A 21,139-nucleotide genomic window follows, 5' to 3' on the forward strand; every position below is an offset into this window, starting at 1 on the left:
GGGAGAAGTCTCGTGATTATAGTGGAAACAGATAATTTTAAAAACATCCAAATTTGCTAAGGGAAAATTATTTTCATAACTTTGTATCACTTGGCAATTTAAAAAAATGGATTTGAAATACATCCCCATCCATACTGACATACATGTGTGTGTGTTTGTGCCAAGGACAGGGAGAATTTATAGAGTATGTATTTCCTGCTGATTCCTTCATGCTTTCAGACTGATGCAAGGATCTAGTGCTAGTGTGCTGTAGAGCCACCCTACATGGTGTTTTCCTCTCTCAAGGAGCCTCTGGCACTATTTTCCCCCAGCACTTTGCTACTCTGGTGATTAGTGGAGACAGTTCAGCTGCAAATCTCTTGTACTCACCAGTTGCAGGCCTGGGGAAGAAGCTGAACTAAATGTGAGAACTGAGCCTGGGGTTTAGTTTAGCGACAGACCTCTGAGTGTGACTCCAAAATAAATCGCTTAAATTCAGAGCTTTATTCTGAAAACATGGAGCAGCTCTTCTGGAGCTGCCAGGGTCTGAAGACCCTGAGGAGGCCCCAGGGCCACTTCCACTGAGCAGAGTAAAGGTGTTCAACTCCTAGTCCATCCCCAAATGTGACTTGGATACAGGGAGAGTAACTAGTTCATTTAAGCCCATGGATGTCTACATTAGGCATTGTAGAAGTCTACTAAGATGACTGCTTTGTCATCTAATCACTTTCTGTGTCTTTGATAAGTGACATACTGTTGGGGTATGGTTCTTCCAGTTGGAAGACTTGGGTATAAGCAGTCATAAGGGGAGTCTGGGATGATTATCCTGGATAGACAGACATGTCTAATTTAATCTCATTTATAGAAATGTTTCCGTGTGGATCACATTCCTGATGTTCACACTTTCTCCACAGTCAGTGAGCTTCTTCAGAAGGTATTCAGACATGACATGCCAGAGGTGATTGTCACAACGGGTTTGAGGAGATGGAGGGAGCCAGGGTTAGGCAGTGGCTTGGTTGGTGCCTCTTGAGTGCAGCCTGTATGTCGCATGTGTAACTCAAGACTGTCCAGCTGCCTGGCTCCCACATTGAATAAGCAAAGCAATCATTTCTAAGCTGATGGAAATGCTACAGGTCTACTAGAAGTGGAGACAAGGACTTACCAAATGTATGTTGCTGTCCACAGGAAGGAAGGACCAGACCAAAGCCAGCTTTATGCTCCTGATAACCCACCAAAGAGATTTCATAGATATGTTACATTTTAGCATGATCACCAGCTTTCTTCTGCCCAGGTTTTGGACCTGTGCAAGTGAGTGCGCTTGGGCATCAATCAGCAAAATGTGTCTAAGTTCTAAGGTCTGGTGCACACCAGCCCAGTTGAGACAGATGCATAGAAAAACATCCCTGGGCTGCTGGGATACACATAACCCCAGCAGGGGCTCACTCAGCTCATCCCTTTATGTGTGTGCCCCAACTTTCAGACAGAAGAGCGCCGTTCCTTGGGCAATTAAAGGTTTACTAAAGGAGGAGGGCAGAGAACCAGGGAGGCAAAAGGAACAACGGTATCTTTCTATATGGGCACTAATTTGGCCAGCGGGCAACAGCCTGTTCCCCGACAGGCTGAGGCTTCTGATGAATTTAATCAGAATCAAACTCCTTTATGACCTTTTCTCTGAGCAGCAGGACAACAAAATCCATAATGCAAAAGCAGTCAAACAGAAGATGAGGACGTGATTTATTTTTAAATGAATGTTTTATTCATGAACTATTTATAAAAATGTGTAAAATACACTCAAATATATTTGATTTGTTGACTGTAGCTAAAAATATAAAAATATACTTAACAAATGCATAAATTAAATTGACAATAGTAGCACAATTCTGTGTTCACCCAGTGTTTGTTAGGAACACAAATATAAGTAATTATATAGCATATGAGAATGGAAATGTGCTCAAGATGTTTTTCAGACGCTTTACTCCAGGCACCGGCAAAGAACATATGGTTAGCCACATTTCAAAATTGTGGGGTTTTCCACTATATCATACTGCCCCGCTGTAGAGCAATATATATTTAGTTACTTGACATTACTTACAGTATTTTAGTTTTCAAATAAACCAAGAAACAACCAAATAATCATGCATATCAATCCACCAGCATCGAGACTGTATGTGCCCAAATTCCACAGCATTTACTAAATTTAGTTAGTCCCTAGTCTTCAGTATTTCCTGCCAGTCTTAAAAACCAAATCTCAGCCTGAACTAGCTGTTGATCGGTGAGGTGACAAAAACAGTTTGCTTTGGCCATAGTGGTGCTAACAGGGCAGGAGTTTGACTTTGTCAGCCTGAGAGGGACAGTCGAGGGCCCTGGGTCCACAGCGAGCTGCCCAAGTACTGGGGTGCACACTCATCTTCTATTCAAAATTGCAGCCTGCTGCGACTACAGGTCCCAGAGCTCACAGCTCCAGAGCCCAAACACTAGCGACAGAGCCATCAGGGAGAGGTGGTCATTCTATATTGCATTTTATTCGCCCAAACTGCACGTCTGAAGTGCTGAAAGACATCTGAATAGATGTGAGCACCTGCCATGCCTCTCCTTGGTAGCGAAGCTGTGGTTGCAGTAAGCTGTATCTCTGAATGTCAGACGCGTTTCTCCACTCTGTGGCCCTGGGAGGAGATGCTAATACAGTGATTAGATGGCTACTGTTTTCATCCCTCTAGCACATATATTAACTCCCGGACTGAGGAGCACAGCTAAGGGCTCATGTACTCCTGTCTGTCTAGTCTTTTAACTTTTTGCTTTCAAAGTGAAAGTGTAAATAATCGTATACAATACATAATATAAACTTAAAGCTCACACATTTTCTTTTCTCTGTTCTACAACTGAAAGGAAATTCATAGTATATCATGGCATAAAATAATATTTCTGGCTATTTCAGGCACGTATATAAGCTGTATAAATAACTATAGCAGCAGAGAAAAACGTATAAAGTTACACTTTTATGACATCTTCACAGTATGCCTATTTCTCTCACCCACTTTTGTGTTCCATTGTTCCATTAGTAAAAAATAATATCATTTATCAACTCCAACTATGCAAAATATATTTTTTTTTCCTTTTTTTAGTAGTGGATCTTGTATTGCACAGATTAAAAAGACATTTATTACAATTTTTTCATTATTAAATAATTTTCAATACAAAAATTTGAATTAACCTAAAAGCCCAACCCTGCAAGTGCTTCAGAAGTGGAGTGGTATTCTTCAGGCAAGCATTCCAGTTGACTTTCATCAAGTACTCAGGTAGCTTTGTGGACAATGCAGAGAGTCACAGGACTGGGCTTCAAGTGTGCAAATCTTAGCTTATGGATCAGCAACAACACCAGCCTTGCTTTATAACAGTATTATTGGGAAACACCAAGAAGGGAATTCTGAACATCAGCCATGGACATTCAAAAGAGAAACACCCTTTTCAGTGGAGGATGTCTTTTTCCTTAAGCGCAGTCTTTGTTCAGTACACAGGCTGCTTCAAGTCCATTCTTGCTACATTAACAATTTCCCATCAGTCCTGTTATTCAGCTTAGAGGCACAGTAAATACAATTAATTATACCTGTAAGTAGGTGTCATATTAACAAAATGCTACATAGATACTTTACTTATTCTCAGCGGATTTACACTGGTTTCATATGAGCAGAATTGAGTGGAAAGCAGAACCAGAGCAATAATGTGTGTGTACAGTCTCACACGTGACCTAGCTAGGCAGCGATGTAAAGCTGTTCAAGAGCACTGTGCCAGGGTGTTTAAGGTCATCTGTCATGTTACTACGTGATGAGGAGAAAGAGGCTTATGAACTGTGTCCATTATTAGCTGAGAGAAAAGATGAAAATAGCTGTGTGCTACTACGTCATCCTTTTGGGTGCACATTTGTGAACTCTGGAGGTGCAGAGGAGGGAGCTAAACAAAAACATTAAAATAAAGAGCAGAACAATGTGTGTCTTTCTGAAAATCATGAACAGTGTGCGTACACAGTATATACGATCAGACTTTTGCCCTCAGATCATGTATTATTGAGTGAGTTCCATTTCGCTCAGCATAAAATATGACACCATGATATACAGCGTGAGATAATTTATAGGGTATATTTGGTATGTCTTCACAGTGTAATTGCACTGCTGATAACTAACATGGTCATCTTCGCTCCTCAGCTACCACTGCAAGGACTAAATGCAGCATATGTAACAATGGCAATTTTCATGATGCCCTAAGTTCAGCCATTATTAGCAGAGTCGATATTGATCTAAAGCTGCCATGCTTGTTTGTCCTTGCTTGCTAACCTAGAGTCAACCTAGCATAGGAAACAGAATAAAAGGCCTGCAGAAAATAAGCACATTGTGGTTTTGCTTAGATTTCCCTCTGTGAAAATGGCTTCCACTATAACGCTAGTTCCCTTCTTCTTCAGTTCTAACTAAGGGGGGCAAATATTGAGGTTTGTGTGAGGCCAAAGAGGATGTACAAGAGGAATGAGCAGTATTTTCATACAGTGACACCTAAAAGGTTAACCAAGCCTACATGTTCTGAGCAGCTGTAAAAGCTGATACGAAGGGTAGCTACTGAGGCACATGAGGGTGTTTGGTCAAGAAAGGACAAGACTCTAGATGGAGTAGGAAGGACAAGTGACTATCAGGCTGTTTCCTTCTCTCTAGGAAAACCAGAGTGACATGGATGCATAGTCCTGTTGGTTCTGCTTTAGAACAATTTAAGAAAACTATGTCAGAGCTGCCTAGCAGATGTCTTCAGCACTGTGAGGCAGCTGTTCCTACTGCAAGGAGAGCACAGATCATGGTGAAATCACAGCAGTTTTGGACCATGGCTACAGCAGTTCCTCAGTTAGGCACTTAGGTGTACTGGCTGGTTCTCAGGAGGCCTTCAGAAATATTTATTTCTCTCCAAAATAAAAATTGAATTTAGGCACTTGTCTTCAGCAGCAGGCTAAGATTTCTCTAGGTGAAGTATGGGTAGATACATGAAAGGAGAACTATCAAGCCCTTCCTTCCTTTTGTGATGGAGAAGAACTGTGTACTGCCTCTTCTCTATTTGTTGAAGAGCATTTTATAAAGACAAAGAATAGCTGAACAGAGTACTCAGTCCCTTGAATAAGAAGCCTCTTTGCAGAGGGGAGTAGATGTGCCTAATCCACTTGGCTGGGCAGGATATCTGGTGAGTGGTCTTTGATTGCGCTTCTTGCTAATTACTAAATGCTTTGACTCATCCCATGACTAGCACAGCCCTGCCAGCCTACACCCCCTTGTTTACTGATGAGTCTTTTTCTATTCCAGTTGCTCTTGTGGTGGTGACATCAGGCAACATCTAAGTAGAGGAATCTTTCTATGAGGATGTGCTGGGGCCATGCTTTCTCTTTGTGAAAGCAAGTAGCGTTCGAAGGAGACCAACACTTGGGCCAAGACAGCTATGCTGCAAGCAGCTTAAGGCCAAAGCCAGTTGTGTAACCTGCGGGATATATACCTTTATCTGTCTTCAGTATGTTTATAATCTCTCCTTTTAGCTGTCATGGTACAGCATTGCTTTTAATGAGCTATGGAAGTTGCCAGACTTCACATCCTTACAGGTCAGTTAGTTAACATGAATGTCTGAGGTGTTTCCTCGAGGTGTAATCTTTTTTATTATAATTATGTGCATGTGAAAATACACAGACACAGGCTGCGCTCTGATTCTGCTCTCTTAAACCAGTGTAAAGGAATCAGAATGTGACCAGTCTCCCCTCAAAGCATTTGCGGGGGGAAAGGTCTGCTAGACTTCACGGCAGTGCATGTTGTTTGATATTTTTCTACTATGTCACATTAGACTGAAACAGTTGCTTCTAGTGAGGTGGACCCTGTTTTGCTTGGCTGTTGATGAGTTCTGTTAAAAGTATGCCATTGTGTTATGGGTTATACCCATTTTTGACAGATCAAAAGCAGTAAGTTTAGAGTAGCATTGTAATTCCTATACAGGACTACTGTTCCCTTGTGTAATAGTAGCTTATTTCATCTCACAAACACTAAACTAGCTAAAAAAAAAAGAGGTTCTCCTTATAGGATTTTTCCTGTGTGTTTCATGTCAATACTGCCCGAAATGCAGTAGTCCTGTTAGCCATACAATTTAAAATAGTTTCTGTAGAACAGTTCATAAAAACTGTGATAAGAAAAAAATAGTATTATCTGAAGCTTAATATTAACAATATAGAAAAAATACATATTTACATAATGCCAAAATACAATTATATACATTAATATCTATTACACTTAAATTATATATCTTTTGAAAAATCACCAGACCAATAAATTATACACAGTCTCAACAGAAAGGTCTGGCACCTTTCTGGTGCATGAAATACATACAGTAAAAAAACCAAACAAAACCTCTAGTTAATAAATGTAGTCACAAAAGCAGATGTCTGTAACATTCTTAGTGCCTTGAATAAACAGCATCTGAAAGCAAGGAAAACTGAGATTAGGAAAAATAAAACAACCCAGGTGGCTTCACATTCAACTCTGCCAGCTCATTACAACACCGGCTTGTGACTGATGTGACAGCTCAAGAGCAGATCCCACCTCTGCTTTCCCTAGCACTCCCAACTTGTGGAACCCTGCTTATTTCAATTGTTGGCCTCCTCCTCCAAGCCTGCTCTACCTGTTGATGACAACTGATTTCTACAAGCTAAATCAAGAAAATTATTTTGGTCTCTTATCATTTAATCTCAATTCCTAATCTCCAAATTTGAGACGCTACTGAGATCCTGCTCTCTGACTGAAAACTTCTACAGCCCTTAGGAATTGCCTCTACCAGGACACACAGGCCACCTCTGCTTACAGCTTCTCCAGACTGGTCCTCTGGCCATGAGAACAGGAGGTGAAGGGCAATGCTAGTGCCAGCTTTGCTACTGCTGCAATTCTTATTGCCAAGGGACTGGATACACGTTAGGAAAATGAGCCTACAAGGATGGCAAGTTGGGGGAAAAAACAAAGAGCACAGCCTTGTACACCTATATTATCCAGTGAAGGCAGATGGGAAGTCTCCTAAGGCTGCCTAGTCATCAGCAAATGGGGGTGATTCAGGACAGAAATCAAACTCCATTAATGAAAGAAGGACCCAGTGAGCCCAGCTACTGGCCTCAATGTGCTTAAAAGTGCATGGTGTAAACACTGGGGAGGTAAAGGAGGAAGCCAGTATCATGACAGGAAAGGGATTCAATTCCCTTCAAAAGCGTAAGAGTCATGAACAGGGAATGCATGAAGATAAGGAAGGAGCAGGAAGAGATGTTATAATGACTACCAATGGAGGAAATAAAGATGCACTCAAGAGCAGAGGAGTGAAGAAATGAAGGCTCAGGAAGAGAACAAATATCGATGGCAACCGACAGCACAATTTTCCCCCTCAATTACATTGTCAATGAACTACTACATTCAAATGTTTTACAATTTGACAAACTAGCACTTACCTCTGTGATATTCTGGATTCACATTTTCATATATTGGAAACAAGGGATTTTCCTGTTCACTGCGAAGTTTTCTGGCTCTTAACACATCTCTCACACACTGATGTAGATACACATATTGACACTACAAAAGAATTTTTTTTTTTTAAGTCACTCTGGGAAGTTTTGTAATTTAATTTTCTGTATTGTGAAAAATCATTACAGGCTAACTCTCTGAGAAACAGCCTCAGGCCTAAGGCTGAGAGAGTTGGGGTTGTTCAGCCTGAAGAGGAGAAGACTTTGAGAAGACCTTATTGCAGCCCTTCAGTTCTTAAAAAGCGCTTATAAGGAAGATGGGGAGAGACTTCTTAGCAGGTCATGTTATGACAGGATGAGGCGTGACAGTTTTCAGCTAAAAGAGGGGAGATTCAGGCTGGAGGTGAGGAAGAATTTTTTTACAATGAGGGTGGAAAAACACTGGCACAGGTTGTCCAGAGAGGTGGTGGATGCCCCATCCCTCAGACATTTAAGGCCATGATGGATGCGGTTCTGAGCAACCTGATCTAGTTGAAGATGTTCCTGCTCATTGCAGAGGGGTTGGACTAGATGACCTTTGAAGGTCCCTTCCAACCCAAACTATTCTATGATTCTATTCTACGATTCCCTCACACAAAATCAAGGGTGGTGTTAAAAATGAAAATACACTTCTAGAATTAATCTGTTTTTCACACTAGGAATACAGTAAATTTTTTTTGATGACCTGTTTTTTAGAAATGCTACCAGTAAAACATAAGTGAACATAATATGTTTTGATGGATCATGTCATGAGTGAAAACTCTATCAACTGTAAGGCACAATTTGACCTGATGCTGTGTTGGATAGCTACTGTTTCTGAACGATTTCATATAAAGTACACGTGACAGAATTAATATGTACAGGGTAGCACACAGAAGAGAAAATTTCCTGATTTTTCTTTCTGAAAGGAAGTATTTTCACAGAATTTTCTCATAATATATAAATATTTCATAGAACTTTGATGAACCCAAATTTTCTAGCAAGAGCGGCGTTTTTTTGATCCAATATGACATTGCTTCTGCCTATGCAGTAAATGACAGACTGACTTTTCTGAAGAGTGCCTTTCGTAGAAGGAAGTTAAGATGACATTCACAACCAAAGCAGGGAGGGTCATATATGGGCTATTTATCAAACTATCTTGGCAGAATAGGGCAGCATGGTACCCCAAAATTAGGCCGAGCATCTTTATATATCCAGGTGTACCTTTTTAGTATTACTTTATCTTAAAGACAAAATTTCTTCAATGAGCACATGCTTTTTTCTCCCCCTGTATCTTCTTATTTTTCATAAGCATTTCAGCTATTGCTCTGTGCATTTTTCTCAGTGCTCTGGCTCTAGGACAGTGAGGATACCTGCTGTTATGCACATGCAGCTGCTGTCTCTGTGGAGCAGAATCCTGCACCCCACCTGCCAATTTGGTGGAAAGTTGGCCAAGGCATGGAGACTCCCTTTGGCAGAGACCATTTGGGACTGAAATGGTGGACAGCTTTTCTGCTTATGTTACAGCTGGGCCCACTGCCTTCTAAGCTAATGGACACAGTTTTCTATTACTCTCCTGCATGTCTCCAGCTGCTATCTCTTCTCTTTAACAGCTTTCAGCCAAGTCTGAAGCACAGGCAGCATTTTGTTGCTGCTCTTTTACTGTGACTGCATAATGTTAAGCAGGATGGTGCTGTGATTTTTGGCTGGAGCAATCTCATTGCAAACAGCCCTATCTGCTGGCCTATGCTCCCCACTGGCATTTGGCTTCCACCACATCAACAGATGGGAACCTAGCTTTCCTCTCAACCCTCAAACAGATTGTGGAAGCCAAGACATGAACGATAACAGGAACTAGGGTCTTCTCACACATCAAATGGAATTTGTGAAGCAGATCTTTTCTTCCTCCTCTCCCCACCTCCTTTACTTTTCCTTAAAAGATGTGTAAGAATTACTTCATAATTCACTGCTCATTGCAAACTCTGAATAAAGCTCCAGGATAAATTTACTTCATTTTCTTGCAGGAGAATGAGAGATTGTATTGCTTGTGCTCTAAGCTACCTCGAAGAAAGTCAGTTCCAAATCAGAAACCATATACACATGCAACTGACAGTTCAGTATTATTAAGACTTGCTGAGAATACAGCAGCTCAGTGGCTGTGCACTGACACAGCTACATGGTCAGTGTACAAGCATGTTACAGCTCAAGTGGGGTGAATTAAGTGTGAGCTGCAAGAGCTGTCAACTTGTCTCTGGGATGTTGATTGTGAATTCTTCCAGGGGAGGGACTGTTTACAACATGGATCTGGGTAAGACTTGAGCCACTGCAGTTTGGGGCAGAAGTGCATGTGGCGGGAAGGTGGGGTGTTCCTCAGTATTGCTGAGATATTTTGCTTGGGTCTCGCTACCATTTGACTTAGATGTTGTGTCAAGCTCATGCCAAAGGTGGGATTTATATCACAGAACTTTAGTTGTCTATAAGCCTGGTGTGAAATTTAGGGGTTTGAGGTGCTTGCCTCTTCACCTCAGGAAAAATAGCCACCCCCCTGAGATGCCTGTCTGCCTTTGCTGACTACTGCTAATTGGAAAATAGAAGGTGAGATGGATCTGTCTCTGAGCATGCTCAGACCAGGCTGAGATCTGTCTCCCCTCCAGCAAAAGGTCTTCTGTGACTAAGATAGTTCCAGGAAATCTCTCTGCATTCCCAGATGAGGCTCTCTTTACACCCATGTGTGACTTTTACATCTATCAGGAAGTGCTGTCACTGACATTTTCATTTTCAAATTACAACAGAAAGCTCCATTAGTATAAAGCTACAGGCAGACCCATCAAACTTGTTCTGATTCCTCTATTAACAATTCACAGGGAAAATGTAAAGACTGCTTCCACAACTTGCCTTTATTAAATCAGCTCTTAAGTGTTTGGCTGCTATTAGTGTAATATGATTTTCTTGCAGTTTTAAAAGCACAGACAGAAATCCCAAACTTGTACTTTTTCTACACTTTGAGAATAAATGTACTTGCTTTTGCATAATATGTTAGGAGAATGCTGATCAACTTATCAATACCATTAATGAAAATGAGAGAGCAGCTCAATAAAAAATTAACTGCAAAGCCACAAGGTCACAGCGCTTAAGAGTTTTAAAATTATGTACATCTAATTTGCTCTGCCCTCTATTCCTTTTCTTTATTACGTTGAACTATCTGTCTCATTTAGGCTTGTCTTTCAAACCCGTTCCTGAAGGACCTCTGCCTGCTCAAAGCCCATTTACTGGACACTGCACTAACACAACACTGTGCTGCTGAGTGCCTGCTGCATAGCACTGCTGGGGCGATTGTGGGCCAGTGCCAACAGGAGAAATCTATAGGAAGCATAGCTACCACTTGTTATAGTTTGGACCTGCTGTACGGAGCTGCTGTATTGGAGCCAATAGAAACAATCCTGAACTACAAATTCTCTCAGAGCAAAACCACATCCAACTAGTATTTCACAGTGGAGTAACTGTGAAGTGCTTTGAGAGACTTTAAGATGAGAGTGATTATTATATACTGCAGCTGGTGTTGCTATATTGTAGGCTATCCAAAACTTACCTCTGTCTGAACCATGTGAACCCGATGGAGCCTTAAATCATGTACTGCTGCATAAATGTCGACAGTGTCCTTTGAATCCAGTTGCTGCAGAATTCGGTCAAGTGCAATGAATGTGCCAGTCCTGCCAACACCAGCACTGGAAAAGAGAACAACCCAAAAGATTTAGCACCCAGAGGGTGGTGGTAAATAGCTACTCCTCCAAATGGTGATCTGTCACAAGAGGGGTCCTCCAGGGATCAATGTTGGGCCCAAAACTGTTTAACATAAATGATTTGGCAGATGGGATAAACTGTATCCTGACCAAGTTTGCTGACAATACCAAAAGCGTACAGTTTGGAAGGGAGAGCCACTCTGCAGGAAGACCTGGATAGGCTGGAAGAGTGATCAAACAAGAACCTTATGAAGTTCAGCAAGGACAGGTGTAAGGAGTCATTAGTTGATTCTTAGCACATGGGAAAACACAATCCAAGAGTGCAGCACAGGCTGGGATCTACCCAGCTGGGGAGCAGCTCTGTGGAAAGGGACCTGGGAAATTCTGATGGACAACCAGCTCAATATGAGTGAACAGTGTGCTGCTGTGGCAAACAAAGCCAGCAGCATGCTGGGTTACATCAACAAGGGCATGACCAGCACTATCCCACTCAGTGCTTGTCAGACCACACCTGGAATACTGTGGTCAGTTGTGGTCACTGCTATACAAAAAAGATGTGGACAGGCTAGAGAGGGTCCAGAGAAGGGCCACAAAGATGATCAAAGGACTGGGAAGCCTGCCGTGTGGGAAAGGCTGAGAGAGCTGGGTTTGTTCAGCCTTGAGAAGAGAAGGCTCAGAGGAGACCTTATCATCATCTTCTATTCTTTGAAGGGTGGCTACAAAGAAGATGAAGACTCCCTTCTTACAAGGAGTCACATGGAAAAGATGACGGGTGGTGGGCACAACTTACTCCCTGGGAGATTCCAGTTGGACACAAGAAGAAATTCTTTCAGTGAGAACAATCTCCTCAGGAAAGTGATGAATTCCCCAATGTTGGATAATTTCAAGATTCACTTGGACAGGGTGCTGGGCCATCTTGTCAGGACTGTGCTTTTGCCAAAAAAAGGTTGAAACAGATGATCCTTGCGTTTCCTCCCAACCTGGTATTCTATGACTCTATGATCCTATGACTCAAGTGATACTTTTGTAAAGTTCAGATCGGCAGGGTGAGAAGCTCATTGTTCAAATGGCATCTCTGGGACTTCAAACGCTTAATAGCGGAATTTGTTTAGGAAGGAGGAAGAGATAGCAATGCTAGAGGTATCATCTCTGCTGCTGCTCATACTGTTTTCTGCTTTGTATCAACTCAGTCATCCAGATACACCGAGAGACTACACTTGCCTGTAACTTTTAAACCCCTTGTCTCAAGGGATGAACCAGTATGCTTGATTCTAAAGATCAACTGGCTTGTGCCTTGTGGAAGTAAGGCAAAGTATCCCAGAGTCCCCAGTAGCTGAATTGCTGAAGGTGAGATATGGAGACAGGAGGCCAGGAAAAAGAAAGTTATATAGAAGACAGTATACAGTAGACATCTGACGTTGCAGAACATGATGTACAGCAAGACAAAGGTGGGGTCATGTAAGATACATGCCTCAGCCCATATAATGGGTTCAGATACTACATTCAGCTAGTACCAGCGAGCATATGGCTTTACCAGATGATACACACACCACCACACTGCTCTCTCTCCCTCTGTAATCCTATATTCTGCTGCAGCTGGCCAGTGGATTACGCATAGGCAGTACAGTTTTGCCTTTTTTGTGTATGTGTGTAGGGGTGGATCTCAGAGCAGAGGAAAAAATGCAGCCCTATGGCTGCCAGAAAAGGCACAACAGCAGAAGAGCAGGAGAAGACAGTGAGGAGATGGAGTCTCAGTCAGAATGGGGGAAAGGATGGATGTGCCAGCTAGTCTCAACATCCATATATAGTCAGATTCACCCCAGGTATATCTTACCTTTTCAGAACACTCCTTCGTGAGTCGGATGTTGGGCTGCAAGAGCAGCACACAATTTAAGAGAGTAAAAGCTTATAAGCCGTAGCAGCTGCTGACACCTTTAGTGCTCTGAGAACCACACCTTTAGTGTGGTTCTCAGGAACAACAGACACACAGTGGTTCCTGAGAAACATTTTGAGGGCATCTCCAGGGTGAGGTTGTGAGTGAGTGTATGTGCCTTGGGAATGCTGCTCTGATGTATCTGGAGACTTAAGCTCATCAGATCTCTCTCAGGTTCTGTGGCTGCTCATGGCCTAACAGGGATGAACATTTGGGTTCTTCCCAAGGGAACGCACAAAGGCTCTGTGCTGCTGACCTTTCACATACCTGCAGTGCACAATAGTTGGTCCTGTGTCTGGGGTCCTGTTAATATAATCCCTTACAGTTCTGACAAACTGGATCAGGGACTGGGTGGTCTCTGGCACACCATGGTCTGGCCAGACAGTGTAGTGGAAGTGACGAATGAGCCTCGTTGAGTCAAGCTGCTCTTCCTGTTGGGATACAAAAGTGTGGGTCATCAAAACAGAGGGGAGGAGGAGGCACACACAACATGCATCTTCAGAGCAAACACTACAGCTGCCACCAGAGATGTCCTGGGCATGATGCAACTGTGCTACAACAGAAGAAACCTTCCTGATTTAGGTTGCAGGTACTTTTAAGCTAATTAATTGGAAAAAACTCCAAGAATGCAAACTTACACTGCAGATTTTAAACTCTCGTATTGTCCATTCTGGGAGCACCGATTCAGACAGCATCTCAACGATCAGGTCTCCATAGTACAAAGAATCCTGGTCAAGGGGCCAGTAGTGGTCACACTTCACCTGTAGGGACACAGACCAAGACAAATTTAGTGTCAGTAACAGCTGCAAACGCTGCCTCTATCCAACACTGGCAGAAGCAGACTCCAGACCTCCTATGCCTGAGGATGAAGGAAGAGAGGCACTGGCTGAATTCAGAGAGAGATGCTGTGACCTGCCATGTCAGCTTAACAAACAGGGTCTGGGATGGGAAAGGGCTAGGATGGGACTAGGAAGTGGAAGTTCTCATCACAGATGTTTGTGATGCGAAGCACTTCACTGGTACCCTCTTCTGGATGCCACGTTTTCTGCACCAACTCTTCTCAAAGCTCTGCTTGGATGAGAGGTACGCCTCCAGTGCTCATTTCCCACTGCTTGCTGAAACATGACAGTAAGATCCCACTCAAAGACAGAGAGGTGCAGAAGGAGACAGGTGGCTGCCTGTCCTGCATCTGCTTTCACCATCTCCTCAAGAGAGAACGGTAAACTGAAAGGAAGTGTCCCCATATGTGCCACCAGATGATCACTACTTCAAGTTTGTTTAATCTTTTTACAGATCTAGTCCCTGTCTTACAAAGGATGCAGGATGTTGTCATACTTGGGGAGGTGGATGGCTGAGACAGCTAAATAGCCTACCTACACTTGCACTCAGTAAGACTGCTAAGTATGTGAGTGGTCTCTTTGCTTACTACAACAGGGCTTATATATCAGAGACAATTCCATCTATTTAATGATTAACATTTGCTCTCTAGAGATCATATTTAGAGTAGCACTTGATGTGATAAACAGGTTGGGGTTTTTTGCTCATGGTTGTCATTCTGCTTGGTTTCTATTAGTCCTAGTGTGCAAAGTCCTGGATTAGAGACCAGAAGCACTGAGGTCTGTTCCTAACTCTAGCCTTGCATGCTACATGATCGTGGGATGGTCACTGCACCCTCACTTCACAGCCTTAATCTGTCTCAAGTCTTTAGATTTTACCTCTCATTTCTTATTGTGTATCTCCTTGACTGGGGCCTTTGGCATTAATGTGATGCAAATAATAAGCATAAACTTTTAACATGTGTTAAAACAGTCATTGATAATAAAGAAAAGTGACTGCTCACCCGGCCCTTCTCAACACACTGGGTTACCATGACAATATTGTGAACATTTTGCTCCCATGCCATCTTCCAGAACTCATCTTTGGTGCCAGGCAAAGGGCCCTGAGTTGCTATGTATTCCCTGCGGAAACTGTTGCCCTGCAAGTAGAAAGAACTCCATCAGTTTCCATAAAGGCAGAAAAAAAGATCTAAAAAAATGAACATGTCATGGATTTGTGGCCAGGGCTCTGCAGCAACAATGCCCTTTAGTTTTGAGGGCTAAATTGTTGCCTTGGACCCAGAAGAAGGCAGCTGGTTGGAGCAAAGAGAAGGAAGAGACTGCAGCAGGGTATCTAAATACTGTTCCTTTTGTGGCAGTCAAAACTCATTGTTCTATTGTGTTCAGCACAGTCTTAAGCAATTTTGGAACTACTAGGGTTTTTTGTTTTATTTACTGTTTTTAATAAATTAGCTGAGTTCTGGCTTGAAATCCGGATTGCTAAAGCCATTGCTATTATCAATCACAACTCTTTGGCAAAGGGCACTGTTTTAATCTCAGACAGTTTTGCCATTCTGCAAGGTGCCAACACTGTCAGGGTGAGCTACAGCTCCACAATGAGGATGCCACCTGCAGTGATAGCTACAGTTGTTGCGGACACTCTATAAAATTAGTGACCTTTAAAATGTGTCCTTGGCCAATTAGACCTGCTATCTTACACAACTATAGCAATCCAAGAAAGTGTCTTTAAGTGCTGGGTAAATCACTCACAGTTAACTTAATGGCAGTCAGACACAGTCTTTCAGCACACCCACAAAATGAATTCTCAGACTTTTAGCTCAAGTGAATAAATGAAGGGGGAAGTGAGCCATAAGCATCCAGCTTTATATTCAGTTTTAGATGAAGGACAAATTACCACTGGAGGGAGGACTGTAAAATACCATCCTTGCGTCACTTACTGGTATGTAGCTTGCATTAATGTAGTCTGAGCAAGGGTCATCATCCACATTGGAAAGCTTCACTCTTGATGTATCATCTAGGAAGAAATTGATTAGAAGAGGCTTATGGCTAGGTCTTGATATTCAGTCCCTCTCCCATTTACAGAAATGCATTTGCGAAAGGACTGGCAGCATTATTATAAGGATTTTATATGGAGTGCTAATTTAGAGGGAAAACTGTTTATCTTTGTGCTGCCTCTTTCATCCATGAGTGCTGTGGAGACTTTCAAAGTCTAGGAGATGGATGGGCGAGAAGGAAGTAGTGAGTATTCCAAAATTCCTCTGCTTATTTGCATAGGATTTGTTATGGCAACAAAAGAGCCACAACAGCATACTTTGATTCTGTCAGCAGTGTGTTGTACTGGAGAGCCGTGCCCAGCGCTGCCCTTGAAAGAACAGTGGTCCACACAGGTCCCGAGCTAATGTGTGAGCAGGCCAACCATCCTCTCTCAGTAGAGGACCTTCTGCAGAGGGTTAGAGTGCATAAGCCACCAGGTCACTGATTCATGAGCTAATGCCATGTTGGATCTGAGTTAGGTCTTGTTTCTCGTACATCGCGGGCATGCTCTTCAGCCTGGCGCAGCAGGCAGAACACAGGAGATAATGTTAGGCTGTGCTCCAAGTACATACCACATCCAGCAGCAGGGCACCATGCAGAGTTGGCAGTTTCCTCCAAAACTGCCAGATAGGAGATTAAAAGGGGAAACTCTCAATGCCAGGTCTTGCCTCAGGAGAACAGGGCTAACGTCACAGTATGAATTACCATTCAGAACCACACTAGTTCTACATTGTATGGTAGGTTTTTTGTGTCCTTTGAAGAAGAAAGATGTGGCAAGGCTGTCAAAGAGCACTGTATGGATGATACCCTGTATGTAAACAATGCTACTGTTATTTCTACTATCCTTGTTATCAGCAGTGACTTAATGTCCCTAACAGCTGGAGCTTTTTCTCTCCAGACTGAATGATAATCATTACACCTCTAGTGTGAAATGAAATTACTGGTCTGCGGGAAGCCATTCAGGGCCATGCATCATCTGCCTTCTAGCACCAGAACCTGAGCTGGCAGAGGTATTTCATCTCTGTCAGGAAGAAGCAAAGGGATTGGCTGCACTCTCTTTTCCACTAGGCCTGCTGAAAAAAGTGAAAAATAGCTGGTGTGATGTAATATTACACAACCAAACCTAAAACTCACAGGGCAATATATTATTGTATCGATTTTTCCCTCTGTTCTCTGGCAGAAGTGCTATGTCACATGTCTGGTTTCGACCCACATCTTTCAAGTCCTGCAAAAAAAAAAGTAGGAATAAAATGTGAGGTAAAAGTAGTTAAAGGATTTTACAACACAGGGGGATGCAGTGCTTATCAGCTTTCATGGGCCATGCACAGAGAATGGGTATTTTTTTTAAAAACAAACTGAAATTAAATAGCTAATCATACTGGTTTAAAGCAAGTACATGGCTGGCAGGTACTTTTCATGTTTTATTACACAGATGTGTCACACAAACGAATGCTCCTGACCTCAGGCAGAGGCTACCAACTTGAAGAGCTAATTTCTGCACTAGGACAAGTGGAGTTCAGGTAAGATACTCAAGCTTATTTGGATTTGTGTGAACAAGACAAACAAATTCAGGCCTTTCTAATGCATTAACCCATTGATTCAGCCAGCCCACCCCTTAATAAAGCAAGTCCTTTGCCTAGATTAGGATCCCACCTCATACTCCTTGGACAGGAGGTAGTTGGAGTCTGCTTGAAGTTTGGTGAAGTGTGCTTCAAAATGACTGACTTTGATCGGACTGAAATATTCAACAGGAGGAAGAAAATCACAGGATGAATCACAGTCATAATTTATCCAGTTGGTTATCAATAAGCTTTTTACGGTAATATTTTTTTTCTTTTTACCTGGAAGTTTTCCGGTTCCTAGAAATTATTTCAAAAGAAAAAGCAACACTTCTGTGAGTGAGGGACTCCAAGATACCATATTAAAATACTGCTCTTAGAAACAAAACTTTTGACATTACCCTTTTTGCCCCAAGTTCAGATGGACTGACAGTGGCCTGTCCCTGCGAATGCTCAGCCTTGCTGTAGGTCTCTCATGGCCATTACTGGAATAAAAAGGAAGGTATTCTGTTTTACTGTTATCTTCAGATACTGGCAAGAGCTGCCAATAACATAACTTACATTGGAAAGAAGTTGATAGGTTGGAAAAAAGGAATTTAAGGAGCTTTGTTTAGATTTGTGGCTCTGAACATGTGATATTGCTCTTAGCTGTGGCACTGAGTTTTCTTGTATTCTTTGGTAACAGTGATATGGAGTGTATGCATGTGCACAAGCAATAAGCCTTTTCTCTTGCTCCGAAACACTTATAGCCCAGCCTATCATCAAATAGGGTGTCCTATGCTAAGACAGGCCCCAAATCTGTTGATTCTCTACATGCAGAGAGGAACATACAGATAGATTTTCAGAGCCGTAGAAGGTCTACAGCACATCCACTCCGCAGACCAGGCCTCTAGTTGATGCCCAGGTTCACAGCAGGAGTAAGTGGCAGCACAACAGTGGGCTTTGGGAAAGTCACAGCAGTGGTACTGACTCCATACGGTTAGTGCTGCCTTTCATTCTTTCACTGCCATCTGCTTCAATACACTTCCTTTAGAGAACACTTTATGTATGATGAGAGAAAACCATACCAGTATACTTACAGTCCTGCTGGCTATATAACTCATAAAAAGGAACCACACTCTATCTGAAGTTTAGCTACACTAAAAAAAATGCAATGAGCTGTGCAAGGTGGAAAACACATCAATTTGCACCCTGCTCATGCTCTATATGTCACTGTGTACTGAAATGGTGCACAAGTCTATACATGCAAAAGCAGACTTAATTTACTAATTTGCCAATGATTTATGCCTCTTTTTTTTGGACTACACATAGAGGAATACACTGAATTTGTTCACAGAGCCTAAGAACAGCATTGCTACAAGGTACATCCATTCTGGCTAAAAGTCACGACTAGTCACAAAACAGGGTTTTTTTTCATTCTGGCATCTGAAAAGCAAATTCAAATCAAAATAGACCTAATCTTGTATCAGTAAAAGAACTGAATTTCAGATTTTCAGAGTTTCCCATGTAATGGAAATGTTGATATTTTACTTTATTTCAGAAACCACAAAGAATTTCACATCAATAATGTCATTTCTCTTTCAGTCATGCAAAATGGTCTAAATGGATAAAGCTTTTCCAAAGTCGAGGTAGAGTACTTCACTTTTAAAAAACGTATTTAGAATTCACAATTTCAGCTTCATCTATAATGTGAAATATACAATTATGATTGACAAAAAATGAGAAGTAAAGTTTGAAGTAATCTTTTGGACACTGAGGTAATGCCACACCTTAAGATTTTTGAACCAAAATGATGAAAGCCTAAATGAACAGTTTCAAGAGCTTCCCATCTACAATGGAGATGAAATTAATTTGAAATATTTCATTTCTGGCAAAAGAGATTGTTTGAATGACGAACCAGTTTTTCATAAATATTCAGACTCTTACCAAAAACTAAAAGTTACAAAGATCATCTATGAGATAAGTCTGACTAACATCAGTAGGTATTTGAATCAAGAATATATAGATCTCTTCATATGTAAGTCATTCATTCTATACTTTGTGTACAGAGGACATAGATTTTATCTGTTGAATAGTTCAGTGCACTCCTCCAATTTTATAGTTATGCTTTAATTATTGTATTGCTTAAATGAATGCAATTTGACCTGACTTCAATAACAGAGACTGATAAAGGGACTCAACTTACCTAACTTTTTGTCTGCAGACAAATAAAGCTGTAATAGCCACTAACATCACAATCAGAAACAAGCCAGCACTCACACCTTCAATGACTCCAAACAGAGGCTCTAGAAACAAAAAAGTATATTTATATATCTTGAGGAAAAGATAAGAAGAATCAAAGAATCAATATGGGGATATGTTATTATCAGCTAAAGAAAATGGTTAAATATAAGGAAATCTGAGGCATTTACACACTTAGCTAAAATCTGGCTTTGATTTCTGTCCTTGTTTTTTTACCAAACATTCTATAAAATCTTTCATTCCCGACACAGTAAAAGAAAGCCCAGCCCCATTATATGGGAGTTTGGTTCTCTTGCACTTTGAAGCTTTCTTAGCGATAGCTTCACTGAGCATCCACCCTTTTCCTCTACTATCAGCACCTCCATCAAGCAGTCATCTGAATTTTCAAACTGAAGCCTGATAAGCCATGGCTCCAGCCTCACTTCAGAGCAGCCTTCAGGACATGCACGACAATCTGGTTTTGTTCCACTCCTTGCAAATACTTCTAGATACCAGAGTGTTCCTAGGCACAGTATATAACCACATGCTACAGTCATTGAAAAACAAGCCTAAAACTAACCTGCCTCTGTAGTGATCGGTAAAGAGAAGAAGGTGTCTGAGAAGAGCGGTTTAGGTAGTTCCTTCGGGTCTTCACTGAAGAGCTGGGTAAAAGCCCGTATGCTGATCCTAAAAAACCAGTACCATTATGGTTAGAGCTTGTGAGAAGTTCAGAACCAACAGCAGAAAAGTAAGGACTCATCTGCCCCTTAGAGATAACTAAAACCTTTCCACTGACCACAGACAGCTCTTAATGCCTTCTGTCCATGTGGTTGTCCAGTGAGCAACTTGCAGACCTCTCAGGAGAGTGTTTGCCTGAGGGAGGGATGTGTCTGAGCTGTACTGGAGACCATGTTTGGTCTCACAGCCTGAGAAACTGCTGAGCCTGATCTTGGCAGACACTCTCTTCCATACCCTACAGCTAACCTGCGCCTAGCTCTGGAGCCTCCAGGTTTTTCTAGCTTGTTCCAAAGGACTAGTATGGGGTAGCGGTGCCAAACAGACAGAGTTAAGGGCCCTTGCCTTCTCCTGTTAAGTAGTCTTCTGACTTAGCTGACAGTCTTAAGTCTTTCCAAAGAAAGATTTATCAGCTATAGGAGAGTTTCCCATCAAGTTAAATGAAATAAACAAACCTATTCACTGCACAGAGTTTTGTGCATAATTAACCATATCATTCCCATGCTAGTGAAGGACTGATTCATACCTATGGAACAGGGGCATGGATACACGGATAAAACTTTTATAAATTCACAGTGAAA

At 41.9% G+C, this 21,139-nt stretch overlaps 1 protein-coding gene across 1 annotated transcript in view; it reads right to left on the bottom strand.

Moving 5' to 3' along the window:
• Nucleotides 1–1,712: 1,712 nt before the first annotated feature.
• Nucleotides 1,713–21,139, bottom strand: part of PTPRB (protein tyrosine phosphatase receptor type B) — a 62,862-nt gene continuing 43,435 nt past the window's right edge. The window contains exons 22-34 of the mRNA XM_030480029.1: nucleotides 20,404–20,510; nucleotides 19,789–19,888; nucleotides 18,005–18,088; nucleotides 17,886–17,903; nucleotides 17,698–17,779; nucleotides 17,179–17,269; nucleotides 15,948–16,024; nucleotides 15,015–15,149; nucleotides 13,813–13,935; nucleotides 13,442–13,605; nucleotides 11,091–11,226; nucleotides 7,472–7,592; nucleotides 1,713–6,461 (exon numbers count right to left, since the gene is read on the bottom strand). Of these exons, the coding sequence (XP_030335889.1) occupies nucleotides 6,439–6,461; nucleotides 7,472–7,592; nucleotides 11,091–11,226; nucleotides 13,442–13,605; nucleotides 13,813–13,935; nucleotides 15,015–15,149; nucleotides 15,948–16,024; nucleotides 17,179–17,269; nucleotides 17,698–17,779; nucleotides 17,886–17,903; nucleotides 18,005–18,088; nucleotides 19,789–19,888; nucleotides 20,404–20,510 (1,261 nt within the window). The 3' untranslated portion in view covers nucleotides 1,713–6,438. The remainder of the gene's footprint in view (nucleotides 6,462–7,471; nucleotides 7,593–11,090; nucleotides 11,227–13,441; nucleotides 13,606–13,812; nucleotides 13,936–15,014; nucleotides 15,150–15,947; nucleotides 16,025–17,178; nucleotides 17,270–17,697; nucleotides 17,780–17,885; nucleotides 17,904–18,004; nucleotides 18,089–19,788; nucleotides 19,889–20,403; nucleotides 20,511–21,139) is intronic.

The sequence above is a fragment of the Strigops habroptila genome, chromosome 3 (assembly GCF_004027225.2).
Source record: "Strigops habroptila isolate Jane chromosome 3, bStrHab1.2.pri, whole genome shotgun sequence".
NCBI lineage: Eukaryota > Metazoa > Chordata > Aves > Psittaciformes > Psittacidae > Strigops > Strigops habroptila.